Source organism: Cetorhinus maximus, chromosome 29 (genome assembly GCF_964194155.1).
Source record: "Cetorhinus maximus chromosome 29, sCetMax3.hap1.1, whole genome shotgun sequence".
In the NCBI taxonomy this organism is placed as follows: domain Eukaryota; kingdom Metazoa; phylum Chordata; class Chondrichthyes; order Lamniformes; family Cetorhinidae; genus Cetorhinus; species Cetorhinus maximus.
In genome coordinates this window covers 23,117,999-23,133,451 of record NC_135907.1, presented here as the reverse complement: position 1 = coordinate 23,133,451, position 15,453 = coordinate 23,117,999, and the positions used below count along the sequence as shown (strand labels likewise).

General features: G+C 44.6%; 1 protein-coding gene across 1 annotated transcript; it reads right to left on the bottom strand.

Moving 5' to 3' along the window:
* Positions 1 to 4,289: 4,289 nt before the first annotated feature.
* On the bottom strand, positions 4,290 to 8,212 carry LOC144669518 (voltage-dependent T-type calcium channel subunit alpha-1I-like). Its single transcript, XM_078531988.1, has 2 exons — positions 8,022 to 8,212; positions 4,290 to 5,872 (listed from the first exon to the last, which is right to left on the bottom strand). The coding sequence occupies exons 1-2, from the start codon at positions 8,043 to 8,045 to the stop codon at positions 5,195 to 5,197; spliced, it is 702 nt and encodes a 233-aa protein (XP_078388114.1). The 5' UTR covers positions 8,046 to 8,212; the 3' UTR covers positions 4,290 to 5,194.
* Between the last annotated feature and the right edge of the window lie 7,241 nt (positions 8,213 to 15,453).

Sequence of the window (15,453 nt, the reverse complement as noted above, 5' to 3'; positions counted from 1 at the left end):
AAAATTATATATAGCCTTCCAGTCCGGCGCTAGAACGGATACAACACACAACCAAATATTTGGGGCACAATCTCGGTGCCTCTTGCAACAAGCTAACCCTCTTCGTGCTTATCAGAAATGACTGGCTTGATGCAGGGACTTCAACTGCATTCATGCACCTTTGAAAAGAAGGAACTTGCATTTCTGTAGTGCCTTTTACCGCACCTGGATAGTCCCAAAGCGCATTACAGCTAGTGAAGCATTTGTTTGAAGTGTAGTCACTGTTGGAATGTAGAAAATGCAGCAGCCAATTTATGCACAGCAAGCTCCCACAAACAGTGATGAGACAATGACCAGATCATTTTACTTGTAAGTTTTTGTTTTATTTGTTCATGGGATTTGGGTGTCACTGGCTAGGCCAGCATTTATTGCCCATCATTGCCCTTGATAAGGGACATTTAAGAGTCAACGGCATTGCTGTGGTCTGGAGTCACATGTAGGCCAGACCAGGTAAGGACGGCAGATTTCCTTCCCTAAAGGACATTAGTGAAACAGATGGGTTTTTACAACAATCGGCAATGGTTTTGTGGTCATCATCAGACTTTTAATTCCAGATTTTTATTGAATCTGCTGTGGTAGGATTCGAACCCGGGTCCCATAGAGCATTACCCTGGGTCTCTGGAATACTAGTCCAGTGACAAGAGCACTATGCCACCTCTACTGAGGGATAAATATTAGCCAGAGCAGCAGGGACAACTCCCCTGCCCTTTCTTCAAAATAGCATCATGGGATCTTCTACATTCACCTTAAGGCGCACTTGGGGTTTCAGTTTATCGTCTCATTTGAAAGATGGCACCTCTGACGGTGCAGCACACCCTCAGTATGCAACGTCAGCCTGGATTTCTATGCTCAAGTCTCTGGAGTGGGAACTTGAACCCACAACCTTCTGACTTAGAGGCAAGAGAGCTCACCACTGAAACACAGCTGACACTGACCAGCGAGTTACCTGGAGGAGTGAGGCCCTGTCGCTGGTATAGGATCCCCGAAAACTCCACCTTTGAGGTGAATACACCTTCAAGAAGGTCAAAGCATGGAGGAGTGTGGTGGGGGGAGAGGGGCATCAACGTACACATGCTTCAATCAGCTAAATGTTTGGTGAATAGCTAAATGGAGGACCTCTCCTTGTAACTGCTCTTGACATTCCAAATAAAGGCCAATTAAAGAGGCATGCCTCCATCTCGGGAGGTTGCACCACCAGCCATTTTCAAGCTCACATGTTTCAATGGAAATTTTGTCCACACCCCCCTCCCCTGTACTTAACCAGGGAAAGATATAATTTTCGTCGCTGGGTCAAAATCCTGGAACTCCCTCCCTAAGTATACGGCGGGTGTACTTACAGCATACTGGACTGCAGTGGTTCAAGAAGATGGCTCACCACTGCCTTCTCAAGGGGCAATTAGAGATGGGCAAGAAATGTTGGATTTGCCAATGGCGCTCACATCCTGAGAATGAATTTTAAGAAGAAAAATTTATCTTAACCTCCAACCACCCCCCTCCCCCCACTCACCACCACCATTCATTTACCTTAAAAGGACATAATTTCTCCCAGATTCCATAAACGGAAGGCTTGGATATTGATGTACCGTTTACATTGTAGCTCTCCTGCACTTTATAGGATTAATATTTTCAGCCGACAGCTATATGATTTCAGATCAATTTGTCACTAGACGCCAGTCCAGGGAACGCTGTAAAGGGATGATTGCTTAGACAAGCCAATTAGTGACAAAGCTGAGTTGTTTCTTCATAAATGTGAGTTGCTCTTATTCTGCCTTGATTGTAAAAGGAATATAAGATGTTTCTTTGAAAGGACGATGGGTCCATTGTGCATTCTGCAGGTGACAGGTCTCCTTTAATGTGATGATTGTTGCCAACTCAGTACCTCTCTGGCCTGGGCACCACAGTCAACGAACATAGGAGCAGCAGGAGATCATTCAGCCCCTTGAGCCTGTACTACCATCGCCATTCAATTAGATCATACATGGAAGGAAGATCAGAAAATGTGAGAAATTAACTGCAGTCTAACTCCCCCGTGTGTTTCTTCTAAGGTGTTGACTAGCCTACTGTATATTCTGTTTTTTGTTTCAAACTTCCAGCACTTTAGAAGTATACAATAATTAATATCATGCGTCAGTGCCAAAAATAATTTCATTATTTCAAGTTGTGCTGCCAATCCCATGATTAATAGGAATGATTTGCTCATGTAGAACATGCTGTTGCTTTGTTAATACACAAGAAGATGAAAACATAAGAAATAGGAGCAGGAGGAGGCCATTCAGCCCCTCAAGGCTGTGCCACCATTCACTAACATCTTCTACCTCAACTCTACTTGTCTGTGATCTCCATAATCCCTCGATTCCCTTAGTGCCCAAAAATCTATCAATCCTGGCCTTGAATATACTCAACTACTGAGCATCCACAACCCTCTGGGGTAGAGGATTTTGAAGATTCACAACCGGTCTGAGTGAAGACATTTCCCCTCATCTCAGTAATAAATGGCCTGAGGCTGCGACCCCTAGTTTTAGACTCTTCAGCCAGGAGGAAACAGCCTCTCACCATCCATCCTGTCAAGCCCTTTAAGAAAATTATGTTTCAATTAGATTATCTCTCATTCTTCTATACCAAGAGACTATAGACTCGTTCTACTCAATCTTGCCTCAGAGGTCAACCCCCTCATCCTAGGAAGATTCGGTCACCACTCTAGCCAATGCACCCCCAGGGGCCACCAATCACACGAGGGTCAATAAGCTATTCGGCCTTGAGGTTTATCACAGCCATGCCCCATCTTGTCCTCCCATGACATCCATGCGTGTGTCTACCAGCAGGATCTTTGGATAGCGATTAACAACATGACGTCTGGCTGATTCTTCTAGCGTTGAGGTGGAAGATCAACCGTGATCTAAATGGCGGAGCAGGCTCGAGGGGGCGAATGGCCTACTCTTATGTTCAACACCCAACCCTCCTCCCACTACCCCCCCTCCCCACCGCCTCAACTTGGCAGGACAGAAGTCAACAGAAGTGCTTCCTACTTCTTTCTAGGTCAGCAGTGTGTGTGCCCCATTTGATCCTAACCTGATTACCACTGTCCAGCCAATGTAAACTGGTATAACTTAGTAGCGACTGGGTTGACCATCTAGGACAATCAGAATCATTTGCCCCTGCCACAGTTCTGTCCAGTTTGGATCCAGGTTGCCATGGAAACGGTCATTTCCATGTGTCATTGCATTCATGAAACTACGGTGATGCACGTTAGCAAGCTCTACAAAGCTAATGGACTTTGAGGTTACAAATTTAAAATGATTGGCAAGAAGGACTGAAGGTGACACGAGGAAACCTTCATTTTACACACTGGGCTGTTGTAATTTGGAATGTGCTGCTCGAAAGGGTGACTGGAGCCAATTCAATAGCAACTTTCTAAAGGGAATTGCATAAACACTTGATAGGAAAAAAATTGCAGGGCTATGGGGAAAAATTGAGAGAGTTGGACTAATTGGATAGACCTACTAAAGGGCAGATATAGAATTTGGCAGAACAAACTGACATTTTGAGTCAATATTTTCCTGCAAGTATGAGATTTAACATTTTAATGGGTTAATTAAGGGATTTAATTAGTCTTGATGAGCTGGTGTACCGTGTTAACATCGCAGATATTAAGTTCTCATTGTTACATTCAAATCTCTCCATGACCTCGCCACCCGCATACCCCACACCCGCTCCCCCCCTCCCTATTTTTGTAGCCTCCTCCAACCCTACAAAGCTCCGCGATATCTGCACTCCTCCAATTCTGGGCTTTCACCCATTCCTGACTTTCTTAGCTAAATTCACAGTGGCTGTGTCTTCAACTGGGTCCTAAGCTCTGGAATTCGCTCCCTAAACCTCTGCTTCTCTGCCTCCCTCTCCTCCTTTAAGATGCTTCTTAAAACCTGTGTCGAGGTCTGAGCTTTTGGCCACTTGTCCCAATATCCTGTGCGGCCCTGTGTCAAATTTGACCTGAATTCCACTTTTGTGAAGCACTTTGGGATGTTTTGGTATGCTACAGGCACTATAGAAATGCAAGCTGTTGAATCCAGGCCAGGCAGAAAGGGTGGAAGTATTTGCACTGTGGCTGTCTTCCCAGTTGCAGTGGCACCTGGACAGAGGGAAATGAAGTCCTCTCCCGAGTCACGTGTGGAACTAGACTCATCAGGTTATAAAGGGGTCAACCCTGCTACGCCAAGGCCTCACCTTGAATCAAGAGAAGGAGGATGGTCTGCCTTTCTCGGATGCTAATACTCAGCAAGACACACCCAGCTCCTTGTCGATATGAGCCCCCAACATTAAACTTACCCTCAAGATTTGCTCGGACTGGCGCAAAAGGTTACAAAAATTACAGGCTTGACATATTTTAATATATTATTTCTGTATAAATATTACATTTGGTACATCTAGAAGAATAAGTCTGATTTGGCACAAGCCAAATATTCAAAGCATGCATTTAAATAAAATGGGAATAAACAAATGCTTAAAAAAATAATATTTGTATGAACACTTCTTTGAAGCAATCTCTCCAAAATCTCCGACAACAGAACCGTTTCCAGCAAGCTCGAATGGTTTTTTTTATGAATAGACTTCCGTTATCGAATCCCAAATGGTTTCAGTGAGATCCATCTTGCTTATTTTGAAGTCTTAAATCCCATCTCTTTCCTCGTTGCGACCTGAAAATGTACATCATCTTTTTTTTTCACTCACTGGCCGTTTATCCGCTTTCTACAGTTGGGGGCCTACTCTGTCACCGGGACACTTACGGGCCTAAATGGAGCCATTTCTCCCTCCCTCATTTTTTTTATAAGCTGAGGGGGGGATTCCAGAACTTTCTCAGAAAACACTTTCACCTGTCCTCTTTTGGATCTTAGCGGCTGTTATGTCAAGTAACGTTACATTCTTTGTTGACTTTTGTAAGTTGGGAGGAGAACAAAAAAAAAGGAGAAAACATTTCTGCCACCCAGGCTTCGAGACCGACTCCACACACCAAGAGCTGAATTAATTGTGACCTTTCATCCGGTACACACAAACGCCACAAGATAGCTGGACTGCATAACTCTCACATGATGAGGTAAACTAAGTGTTTCAGCCAGTACATCTTTCTCTTTTTATAAAAAAATAAACGGGTGCTGCAAAGTCATCTTTTCTTCTTTTGCATTGTGGCGTTGTACTCGGGCTCAGGTTGGACTTGGGAAGGTAGCCGCCCATGTGCTCTTTTAATGTCCTCAGTTTCTGTCCCCTGGTTAGTTCCTTGACCTTCCAAGCCAGTAGCGGGATGGTTATTTCTGCAGAAATCAGCCACCCAGGAGGGCGCTGTTAGGAACCCTTGCCGGTCAACGGTATAAAATTGTTTGGCATCTCTGCCTCTCGAGACGGCATCCAAAGTGCCTGTGCTACTACATTTTTTAATTGGAGTGGGTGGTGATCGTGATGGAGAGAAGAGGGACGTTAGAGAGAGGCTGCTAAGTGTCTCAGACTGCTCGCTGTTGGCTCTCAGTGAGTGGGTGATCCCTTCCTCATCTGAAGGGTCCATGGAGTCCTGATACGTGCATCCTGGACTAGTGCTGCCCCCGCTGCTTTGACTCCTCTGGCGACCCCTCATCATCTGGAGCCCGAGGCCCCTCCGATATTGGAGGGTGTTTTTCCGGAGAGGGGGTGTAAATGGGGAGGTGGTTCTTTGAGCTGACAGGGCGGTGCAGACCATTGGGAGAGCCAGCGTGCACTGGGGCGACACCGCAAGTCTCAGGCTGTCCTCCAATGTTGTCTGGAGGCTGTCCACTGAACCATCACTTAGTGAGGTATCGCTGATAGCAACCTAAGGAGAAATAAAACCTCCCATTAGAAAACAGTTGACGTTAAGCTCTGTGAAGGTCAACAAAGGCTAGACCCAACTCTTAACCAAAGGGAGCCTTTGGCGAGTCCCATTTTTCTTGCACTGGGATCAAGAGTGGGCAATCCTCACAGACAGAGTCAGTCATTCACACAATATTACTGCTGACCTAGGGATACTGATACCAGTTATTACAATGCCTCACTCTCTGCTGTTATCCAAGAAAGTACAAGAATCACAGAAAGTTAACATTCCCTTTGTGGACAATATTTTAGTAAGCATTGTATTTAGTATGGCCCATGTGCTTTTGGGGGGAGAAAACTATATTTTACATTGGGGTGATGGTTCTTTTAAGAACTAGGTTCCTCTAGATTTCTGTTAAAGTACCTGGCTTCCAGTAAATGATCAGGCAACCAAGTTGCCTGGGAGATAAACAATGGAATAGCAAAGGGTCAACAAGAAGTTAATTATAGGGGTGAGTAGATTGTGGATCTGGCTCTGATCTCAAGCTGGGTTTTAGTTTTAGTAGAAGAAGCTTGCTATAAGAGGTGTCTCTCTCAAGCAGAGTTCATTTGAAACTGTGTGTGCTGGCTAAAAGAGTTTAAAACTTGTAAAACTGAAGGGCACCTAACAATAAGTTAAACTTCTAGGCATAGCCAAGCTGAGAAGAGAGAAAGAGAGAGTTTTAGATGCAAGACTCCAGAGTTAAAGAATACCAGAGCCAGCAGAGTTCTGACCTGAGGTGACTATGCTTAAGAAGTTAGTGGTGCCTGTGTTGAAGTGGGGGGGGGGGTCTAAAACCGTGGGATGGTTGGAGGAGATTTGAAGGGAAAACCTTGCCAGGGATAAGTGGAAGGCCCAGGAAATCTCAACCCTTATACAAATCTTTGAAACAGTACTCAGACCAAGTGGTCAATCTGCCAATTTCTGATAAGTATCTGACTTGAGTTTTGGGGGTGTAAGTCAAATGGGTACAGAAGGATAAACGCAAAATACTGCAGATGCTGGAAATCTGAAATAAAAACAGAAAGTGTTGGAAAAACTCAGCAGGTCTGGCAGCGACTGTGGAGCGAGAAACAGAGTTAATGTTTCGAGTCCGTATGACTCTTCTTCAGAGCTAAAGAGAAGTAGGAATCTGATGGATTTTATACTGTTAAAGGGGTGGAGCAGGTGGAATGAGTTAGAAGGTCAGAGTAGGTGACAGCTAAGGTCATGGTCACAAGACAAAGGGAGTGTTAATGGTAGTGGTGAAGAGTAAAGAAGATGCTGATAGTGATATAAAGATAAGATAGAATGTATTAATAACAGATCAAGGGTCAGCGCTCTGTGAAACATAGAGACAAGTGACAGATGGCCCTATGGGGGGAAGAGAGGAGGGGGGTGTTGGGGTTGGGGAAAAATGATTTAAAATTGAACAAATAAATAAAAGAATAAAATAAACAAGAAAATAAAAATAAATAAATATTGGATTAAAAAAGGGGGTGGGGATGGAGGAGAGAGTTCACGATCTGAAGTTGTTGAACTCAATATTCAGACGGGAAGGCTGTAAAGTGCCTAGTCGGAAGATGAGGTGCTGTTCCTCCAGTTTACGTTGAGCTTCACTGGAACAATGCAGCAAGCCAAGGACAGACATGTGGGCATGAGAGCAGGGTGGAGTGTTGAAATGGCAAGCGACAGGGAGGTATAGAAGGAAATTTGAGTTCAGGAGTTTGGTTTAGAAAATAAGTAACTGTGCTCCCTGCACTTTTAATATCTTCAATATAACTGACTTAAGAAAGTGTCGTTATTAGTATTCATGTTCTTTGTTTTTTTTGTAGTAAAATTCTTTTGTTTCAAACCATGAAACCTATGGCTTTGTCCTTTTAGTGAATACCTGGCTTTTCAGTTCTAAAAAAAAATAAAAATGTTACTGGTCTCCACCGGGATTGTAACAGTATTAAAAGATTGCAGGATCAATTCTGACCAAAAACACCCTTTAGCCCTATTTCTTTCTTTCCATTCTTCTGGAATCCCAAAGTTCTTGTCTCCCGATCCCAGCTGTTTGTTGAACCAGTCCACTGCCCTGCCCTCAACCGCTCTCCCTCAGAACCAACCCCGGTTCCAGCTGTTAATAACCTAACCTCTGGTGACTTACCTGTCGCTGGAGAGACCAGGCCATGTTGGGAGACTCCAACAAAGCCCAAGAACCAGAAGGAGGGATCTCGGGAAGTTGACTGCTGTGCTCCTGCTCTGTGAGGGGGAGGGTCACTGGATGGAAGAGCTCTGTCTCAAACTGAAGGCAAGCAGAGGAAGAAGGCGGCTGGAGAGGAGTCACTGAGAAAAGTAACCAAGAGTTATGTCAGGACACTTCTCTCCCATTCGCTTGGAGCTGGGGTCAACAACAACAACGTGCATTTATAGAGTACCTTTAACATTATACAACATCCCACAGCACCTCATAGGAGTGATTATCAAACATAGTTCTGACACTAAGCCACATAAGGAAGTGTTAGGACATGTGGCTAAAAGCTTAATCAAAGAGGTAGATTTTAAGAAACGTCTTAAAGGAGGGTGGCAGCATCATTTGAGACCTCAGGGGATGGTAGTCCTTGCTCTTCTGTGAGTCTCCCCAGGCCTAGGTAAAGATCCCAAGCTCAGGGTTAGGAGCCAGCTAGAACCTCGAGGGACAACGGCTGCTTACGGGCAGAGTACCCTTCGGGAAGAAGACCTGAGTTTCCTTTAAGCACTCACAAGGAAGGCAATGGGAAACCACATGTATTGTCTTTTCCCTAGTCATATTACTCATTCAAATTGAAAATGGGAGGTTCTTAGGCAGATCGCTACTACTAAAAGGAAGAGAGAGAGGTAGAGAGGCAAAGAGGTTTAGGGAGGGAATTCCATCTCATACACTGAGTAACTCAATCCATCGCTTGGAGGCCATTCAGCTCCTCATGACTCTTAGCTTTTCAACTGGGGCAATAACTCTAACCCTATTTCCATGCCCTTTGCTTGTAGTATCTGTTGTCTTCTTTTCCAAATACTCAAACATTCCCTCTTTGCCAAGGCCTTAATGCTTAAATACAGACTTGAGGGGAGCATGGAAGATTGAGGAAGTTAGAATGATATCTAGAAACAATTTGGAATCAAAATGGAAATTTCTATTTTCTAACCTCTCTCTTTGCCACATTTGTTGCCTATTTTATTCATACAGTAACTACAATAGTTTGTGCTCCCCTGAACCTTCCTCTCTTGCTCCTTAAGGAAGATCTTGCATTTCTGTAGCACTTTTGATGAGCTCAGGGCATTTCAAAGTGCTTCATAGCCAATGGGTTGCTTTTTTTAAAAGTATAGTCAATGTTGGAACACACTTAGTAAACTCTCACAAAAAGCAATGAGATTAATGACCAATATTTGTTTTTGGTGATATTGATCAGGGGATCGGTACTGGCCAGGACATCGGAAACAACTCCCCTGCTTGTCTTCGAGACGGCGCCAAGGGATCTTTTACAGCCGCCCAGGTTGAGCTGGCAGTGCCACAGCTTAACATCTCATCTGAAAGATGGCACCAGAGAGTGCAGCACACCCTCCAGACTGCACTGGGAGGGTGTCTGGGTAGATTTTGTGCTCCAGTGTCTGGAGTGGGACTTGAACCCACGGCTTTTTGACTCAGGGGTGGAAATGCTACAACTCCTTTCTGTGCCCCAAGACAATTATTCCCCAGCAGCTCTAAATGAAACTCTCTCAGTCTTTCTTTCCTCTAACAGGTGTTTATGATGGATCTTGGTGTCATCAGATTACTAATTCCTGGTTTGGTACCAGGACCATTACCACCACCAGGTACACTCTCAGAGACAGGAGCTTGGCTCAGTTAGGAACATTCTTGCCTTTGGGTCAGGAGATCATGTGTCCCAAGGTGTACTTGAGAACCTAAGTACCTGATCGATGGTGAAGTATTGAGAGATTGCTACCATAGAGCCACAGCAAACTTACGGTGCACAAAGAGGACATTCAGCACATTGTGTCTGTGCCAACCGAAAAGTGAAAAAAAACTAGCCACTCATTTTAATCCCACTGTCCAGCACCTGGTCTGTAGCCTTGCAGGTTACAGCGCTTCAGATGCAGATCCACCTACTTTTTAAATGAATTGAGCATTTCAGCCTCAACCACCAACTTAGGCAGTGAATTCGAGACACCCACCACCCTCTGGGTGAAAACGTTTTTCCTCATGTCCCCTCTAATCCTTCTACCAATCAGCTTAAATCTATGCCCCCTGGTAATTGACCCCTCAACTAGGGGAAACTGGTCTTTACTATCCACCCTATCTAAGCCCCTCATAATTTTGTACACCTCAATTAGGTCATCCCTCAGCCTCCTCTGTTCTAAGGAAAACAGCCTATCCAATCTCTCCTCATAGCTGCAATTTTCCAGCCCAGGCAACATTCTTGTAAATCTCCTCTGTACTCTCTCCACAGTAATTATGTCCTTCCTGGATTTTGGTGACCAGAACTGTACACAAAATTCCAGCTGTGGTCTAACCAGCGTTTTATACAGTTCCATCATTACATCCCTGCTTTTGTATTCAATACCTCACCCAATAAAGGAAAGAATTCCAGATGCTTTCTTGACCACCTTGTCCACCTATCCTGCCACCTACAAGGACCTGTGGATATGCACTCCAAGGTCTCTCACAACAGAAGAGGTTTTTTTTAATCATTTACGGGCTATGGTTGTCACTGGCTGGGCCAGCATTTATTGCCCATCCCTAATTGCCCTTGAGAAGGTGGTGGTGAGCCACCTTCTTGAACCGCTGCAGTCCATGTGGTGTAGGAACACCCACAGTGCTGTTAGGGAGGGAGTTCCAGGATTTTGACCCAGCGACAGTGAAGGAACGGCCGATATATTTCCAAGTCAGGATGGTGAGTGACTTGGAGGGGAACTTCCAGATGGTGGTGTTCCCATCTATCTGCTGCCCTTGTCCTTCTAGGTGGTAGTGATCGTGAGTTTGGAAGGTGCTGCCTAAGGAGGCTTTGTCCCTCAGGTTGCTAGTTCTAGTGTTCAAAGTGGACATTAAAGGTTCCTTGACACTATTCGAAGGGTTCTTGCAATGTCCTCATCAACATTCTAGCCTCAACTAACACCACCAAAAACAGATTAACTTGTCTGTCATTCCATTGTGGTTAGTGGGGTCTTGCACAATGCAGCCTGTCATGTTTACGGGCATATCTTCAGTCACCGCAATTCATTTTAAGTTGCTGACACAATGTCAAAATACGAATTCTTTCTTAATCTAATCTCCTCATCTCTTTTCCACTTTGGCACTTTCCTCCAATCTGGGCTTCACTGCTAGACGACAGGGCATTTTTCTTTCCCCTTCTTAAGTTCATGACCCCGGCGATCACTGTGATTCTTTGCTGCGGTTAGGGTGAGAGGGATAGGCCCTGAGTCCACCTCAGCTGGGACAGGGATCAAATTCCATGCTCTTGACATGAATCTGATCCACATGCTAGCTGTGGACAATGGAGCGAACCAGCTCCCCACAGGACGTTTAGGGGACTGGCATCTTTGCAAGAAAGAGCTCTTGGGGCAAAATGGGAAGTGAGCCTGCCTCTGAGCTCCAGGGGTTGAGTCCCGCCCTAGGACCTGATGGCCAAGGAAGGTGAGTTCCTAACGCGGCCAGACAGGTTGCAGTTCAACCTGCAACTCCTTCCAGCACACGCCAATGGCGGGTGGTAAGAGTGGGAGAGATCCCTGGTCAGCCATGTGATGGGGGAATGTTGGAACCTCTACTATCACTACCCATAGCTCCAGACTACAACACGCATGCTGTCATAGCAACTCGGACTCCCCGGCTGAACACACCATCACCATCGTTGCATTGTTAATAGGAAGAGAGTGCCTTTTTAAGCTTCAGTTTCACCATTCTCCTTCAAAACTGCATAATTAACATCCATTACCCACTCCTAATGGAATCCTGCTCCAAACATCAAATGGCATCACTGGCGTGAAAGTAATGGTTCAGTTAAATTAAATTGCAAAAATAGACACTTTTATTTATGAGATTCTGACTTTTAACATTTATCCATGGGTTTTACACATTAAAATCTCTTTGTAAAACACAGTGCAATCAAAGCAAGCTGCATCAAATATAACTTGATTCTGTGAATACCTAATTACAACCCCAGTCCATTCATGGAACATTATTCTTCACAGTTAGTTCTCATGCTGCTCCACAGTTTGATATGAATTGATAAAAAGTCAATAGTTCAAACCTTTCAGGGGTTGGCTACACATCTAATGTTTTAAATTCAAATGTTGTGCTGCCAGAATATATTCATTAACAAAAAACAAAGTTTGAGTTCCACAGAGTGATCACTTTGTTAATATACTGTAAAGAGTGATACTGTGACACGTAGGCCAGAGCGTTACCATGTTTGAACCCATTTGTGTTCAGTAGTGGCAGTCATGAGCGCTGCAATTAGCCTCAGGACTATTCATCAAGGGATGGTATTGCAGGGTGGCCAGGTTGTGCTATTAATGATAGAGTTGAACTGCAGACATTTCTTGGGTGGAAACATTAAGTTTATTTACAATGTACTCAGCAGCAACTATACGTGTGCTTTCAACTCCAACTCTGTCTCTACACTGACCCCTAAGGTAGCCCTCGCTACTCTCCTATTGGTTACTACAGATCATGTGATCTTGCCTAACAAGTATTTTTCTTAAAGGTACATTACACACTAAATAAAACCATAATTACTACATTCCTTCCCCTTTAACTCTGCTATACATATTTACAAGTACACATTTTTCAAGACAACATAATATTTACACTGGATAAGGAATTTACAAGTTCAGCCTTTCAGATGGCTTCCTGAACTTCACAGCTCCACAACTTCAGATTCTTTGTTAGGAACCTTCTTTTCCGGAGTTGCCTGAACATCAGGTGCTTTGGTGGGCACTTGCAGTTTCTGTATCCTCAACTCTTATAGGGACATCAGACATGTCTGTCCTGGGTTGAGTATCGTCAACAGGAAACATGGACGTGGTCATGATCACTGGTGGAACCAAATCCTGATGATTTGTCTCTCTCTTCCTTAAATGGTCCACATGTTTATGGATGATCCGGCCTTCCACCCCCATGTGGTAAGATAGAGGTCCAGTCGCCGCACTTATTTCACCCGGTAACCACTTTGGTCTTTCCCTGAAATTTTTCACGTATACCGGCTCTTCCACGGTAAATCTTCTCTCGTGACTACGCCAGTCGTGTCTAGTTTTCTGGCTTCCCTGACTCCTTTCCACCTTCCCCTCTAAATTTGTCATTATTAAGCTCAGTCTCGTCCTGAGACGGGGTTTCAACAGTAACTCCGCAGGGGTGACACCTGTCGTTGTGTGAGGAGGGGTGTCCTGTAATGAAAAAGAAAGTGTGCTAGTTTGGTTGCTAAGGAATCGCCAGTTAGCTTACTCATGCCCGCCTTGAACGTTTGAACTGCCCTTTCGGCCAGTCCGTTTGAGGAAGGGTGGGTACAATGCAGCTTTCACATGAGTCATACAATAGTCCTGAGGAGTGATACTGTTGAGGCTGATAAACCGTTAAAACTCAGCACTCGCAAATGCCGTGCTGTTATCGGAAACGACTACTTCTGGTAGTCTGTGAGTGGCAAAGCTCTGACGTAGTTTCTCAATTGTAGCGGCCGACGTTGGTGACTTCACCTCATAAATGTCCAACCATTTTGCATGGGCATTGACAATGAGCTTAAACATTGTTCCCAGGAAAGGTCCAACGTAGTCAATGTGTAACCACACCCAGGGTCTACCTGGCCACTCCCATGGGTGTAATGGAGCTGTCACTGGCAACTTTTACAGTTGGATGACATTACGCACAGTGCTTTACTAAACTCTCAATTTAGCCATCCATCCTAGGCCACCATAGGTAGCTGTGTGCTATGGTCTTCATTCTGGATATTCCTGGATGGGCACTGCGTAGTTCAATTAAAAGTGGCTCCCTTCCCTTTGGGGGAGCTATCACTCGTGCTCCCCACAACAAGATGCCATCCTAGTTGGTTATTTCATGTCTTCTGCTGAAGTACAGCTTCATTTCATCAGATATGGGCACCTGTGACCAACCATGTAGCACTTGTTCTCGTACTTGAGATAGGACTGGGTCCTGACTTGCCCAGTCTCTGATCTGTCGAGCACATACCGTGAGGAATCTAAGAAATATAACAGTAAAACAGTTCCTGTGGAACTGGGACATGCTCATCATTTTCTTGTAAATGCAAACGACTAAGGGCATCAGCGTTTGCGATTTGATTGCCAGGCCTATGTACAAAAGTGTATTCGTATGTTGCCAGAATTAAAGCCCATCCTTGTATTCTTGCTGAGGCTATGGGTGGTATAGCCTTGTCCTGACTAAACAATCCCAGCAATGGTTTGTGATCTGAAACGATTGTAAATGATGGCCGTGTACGTATTGGTGAAATTTCTCAACACCAAAGATGATGGACAGGCCTTCTTCCTCTATCTGCGAGTATCCCTTTTCCGCTGTGGTGAGCGTTCTAGATACATAACCTACTGGCCGTTCCGTGTCATCGTCCATCCGATGGGAGAGCACTGCTCCCACTCCGTAGGGAGATGTGTCACATGTCAGCGCCAATTCTTTCGTCTGGTCATAATGCACTAATAGATTGGACGAGTGCAACAATTGTTCTACCTTTATGCAAGTTTTTTTTTTGGGACACCTTCCAAGACCAACATTGGTTCTTTTTGAGTAGAGAATGCAGGGGGGGCAGCACTGTAGACAAATTGGGTAAGGATCACTCATAATAGTTGATCATTCTTCGGAATGATTTGAGCTCTGAGGCGTTCTTTGGTGCAGGTGCCTCTCTTATGGCTCTCACTTTCTCCTGAACCATGTGGAGGCCCTGTGAATCTACCCGGTAACCCAAATAGATTACCTCCCTCGCTTGGAACGTGCACTTTTCTTTTTTCTAGCGCTGACTTTAATCTTGGCCGTCTTTTTGACTTCACTATTTGGCCAGGCTCCTCTCAGATACAAGCTCAACTTGTCTGAGCTCAGCGGCTGAGTCTCCCAAAATTTCATCATCTGTCTGCTTCTTGGAAAATTCTGTGACTTTTGCTTCCAAAGCCTCTTTGGCTTCATTTAGCTGATTCTCCAGCTCTTCCGTCTCTTTTTCGTATTTCTTTGCTGCCTCCTGGAAAATTGAGCATTGTTGTGTCTTCTCTGCCAACTCATCCTTCAGTTTGTGCAGAGAAGGGCTGAATTCTTTCTGTTTCTCTTTATAATTTTCCAGAGGTACAAACTTTGTTCTGAGGGAATGTTGCCGTGTGTGAAGGTCTTTCAACAGGTTTTCTTTTTCCTTTCGAAGGTTGCTCACCTCGTCTTGAATTCTGTCATCAAGCAGGTTTTCTTTGAGTTCCTTCTGCTGTTCTTCTAGGTTTTGACTTAAGACAGTCTGTATTTCTTCAAGTTGTTGAGTCCTTACACACTCCTTTTTCAAAACAGGAACACTTCCAGCTTCCTTTTGGAATCTCAGTGGCCAATCAAGGTTGAGTTCCCTTAGCCGATT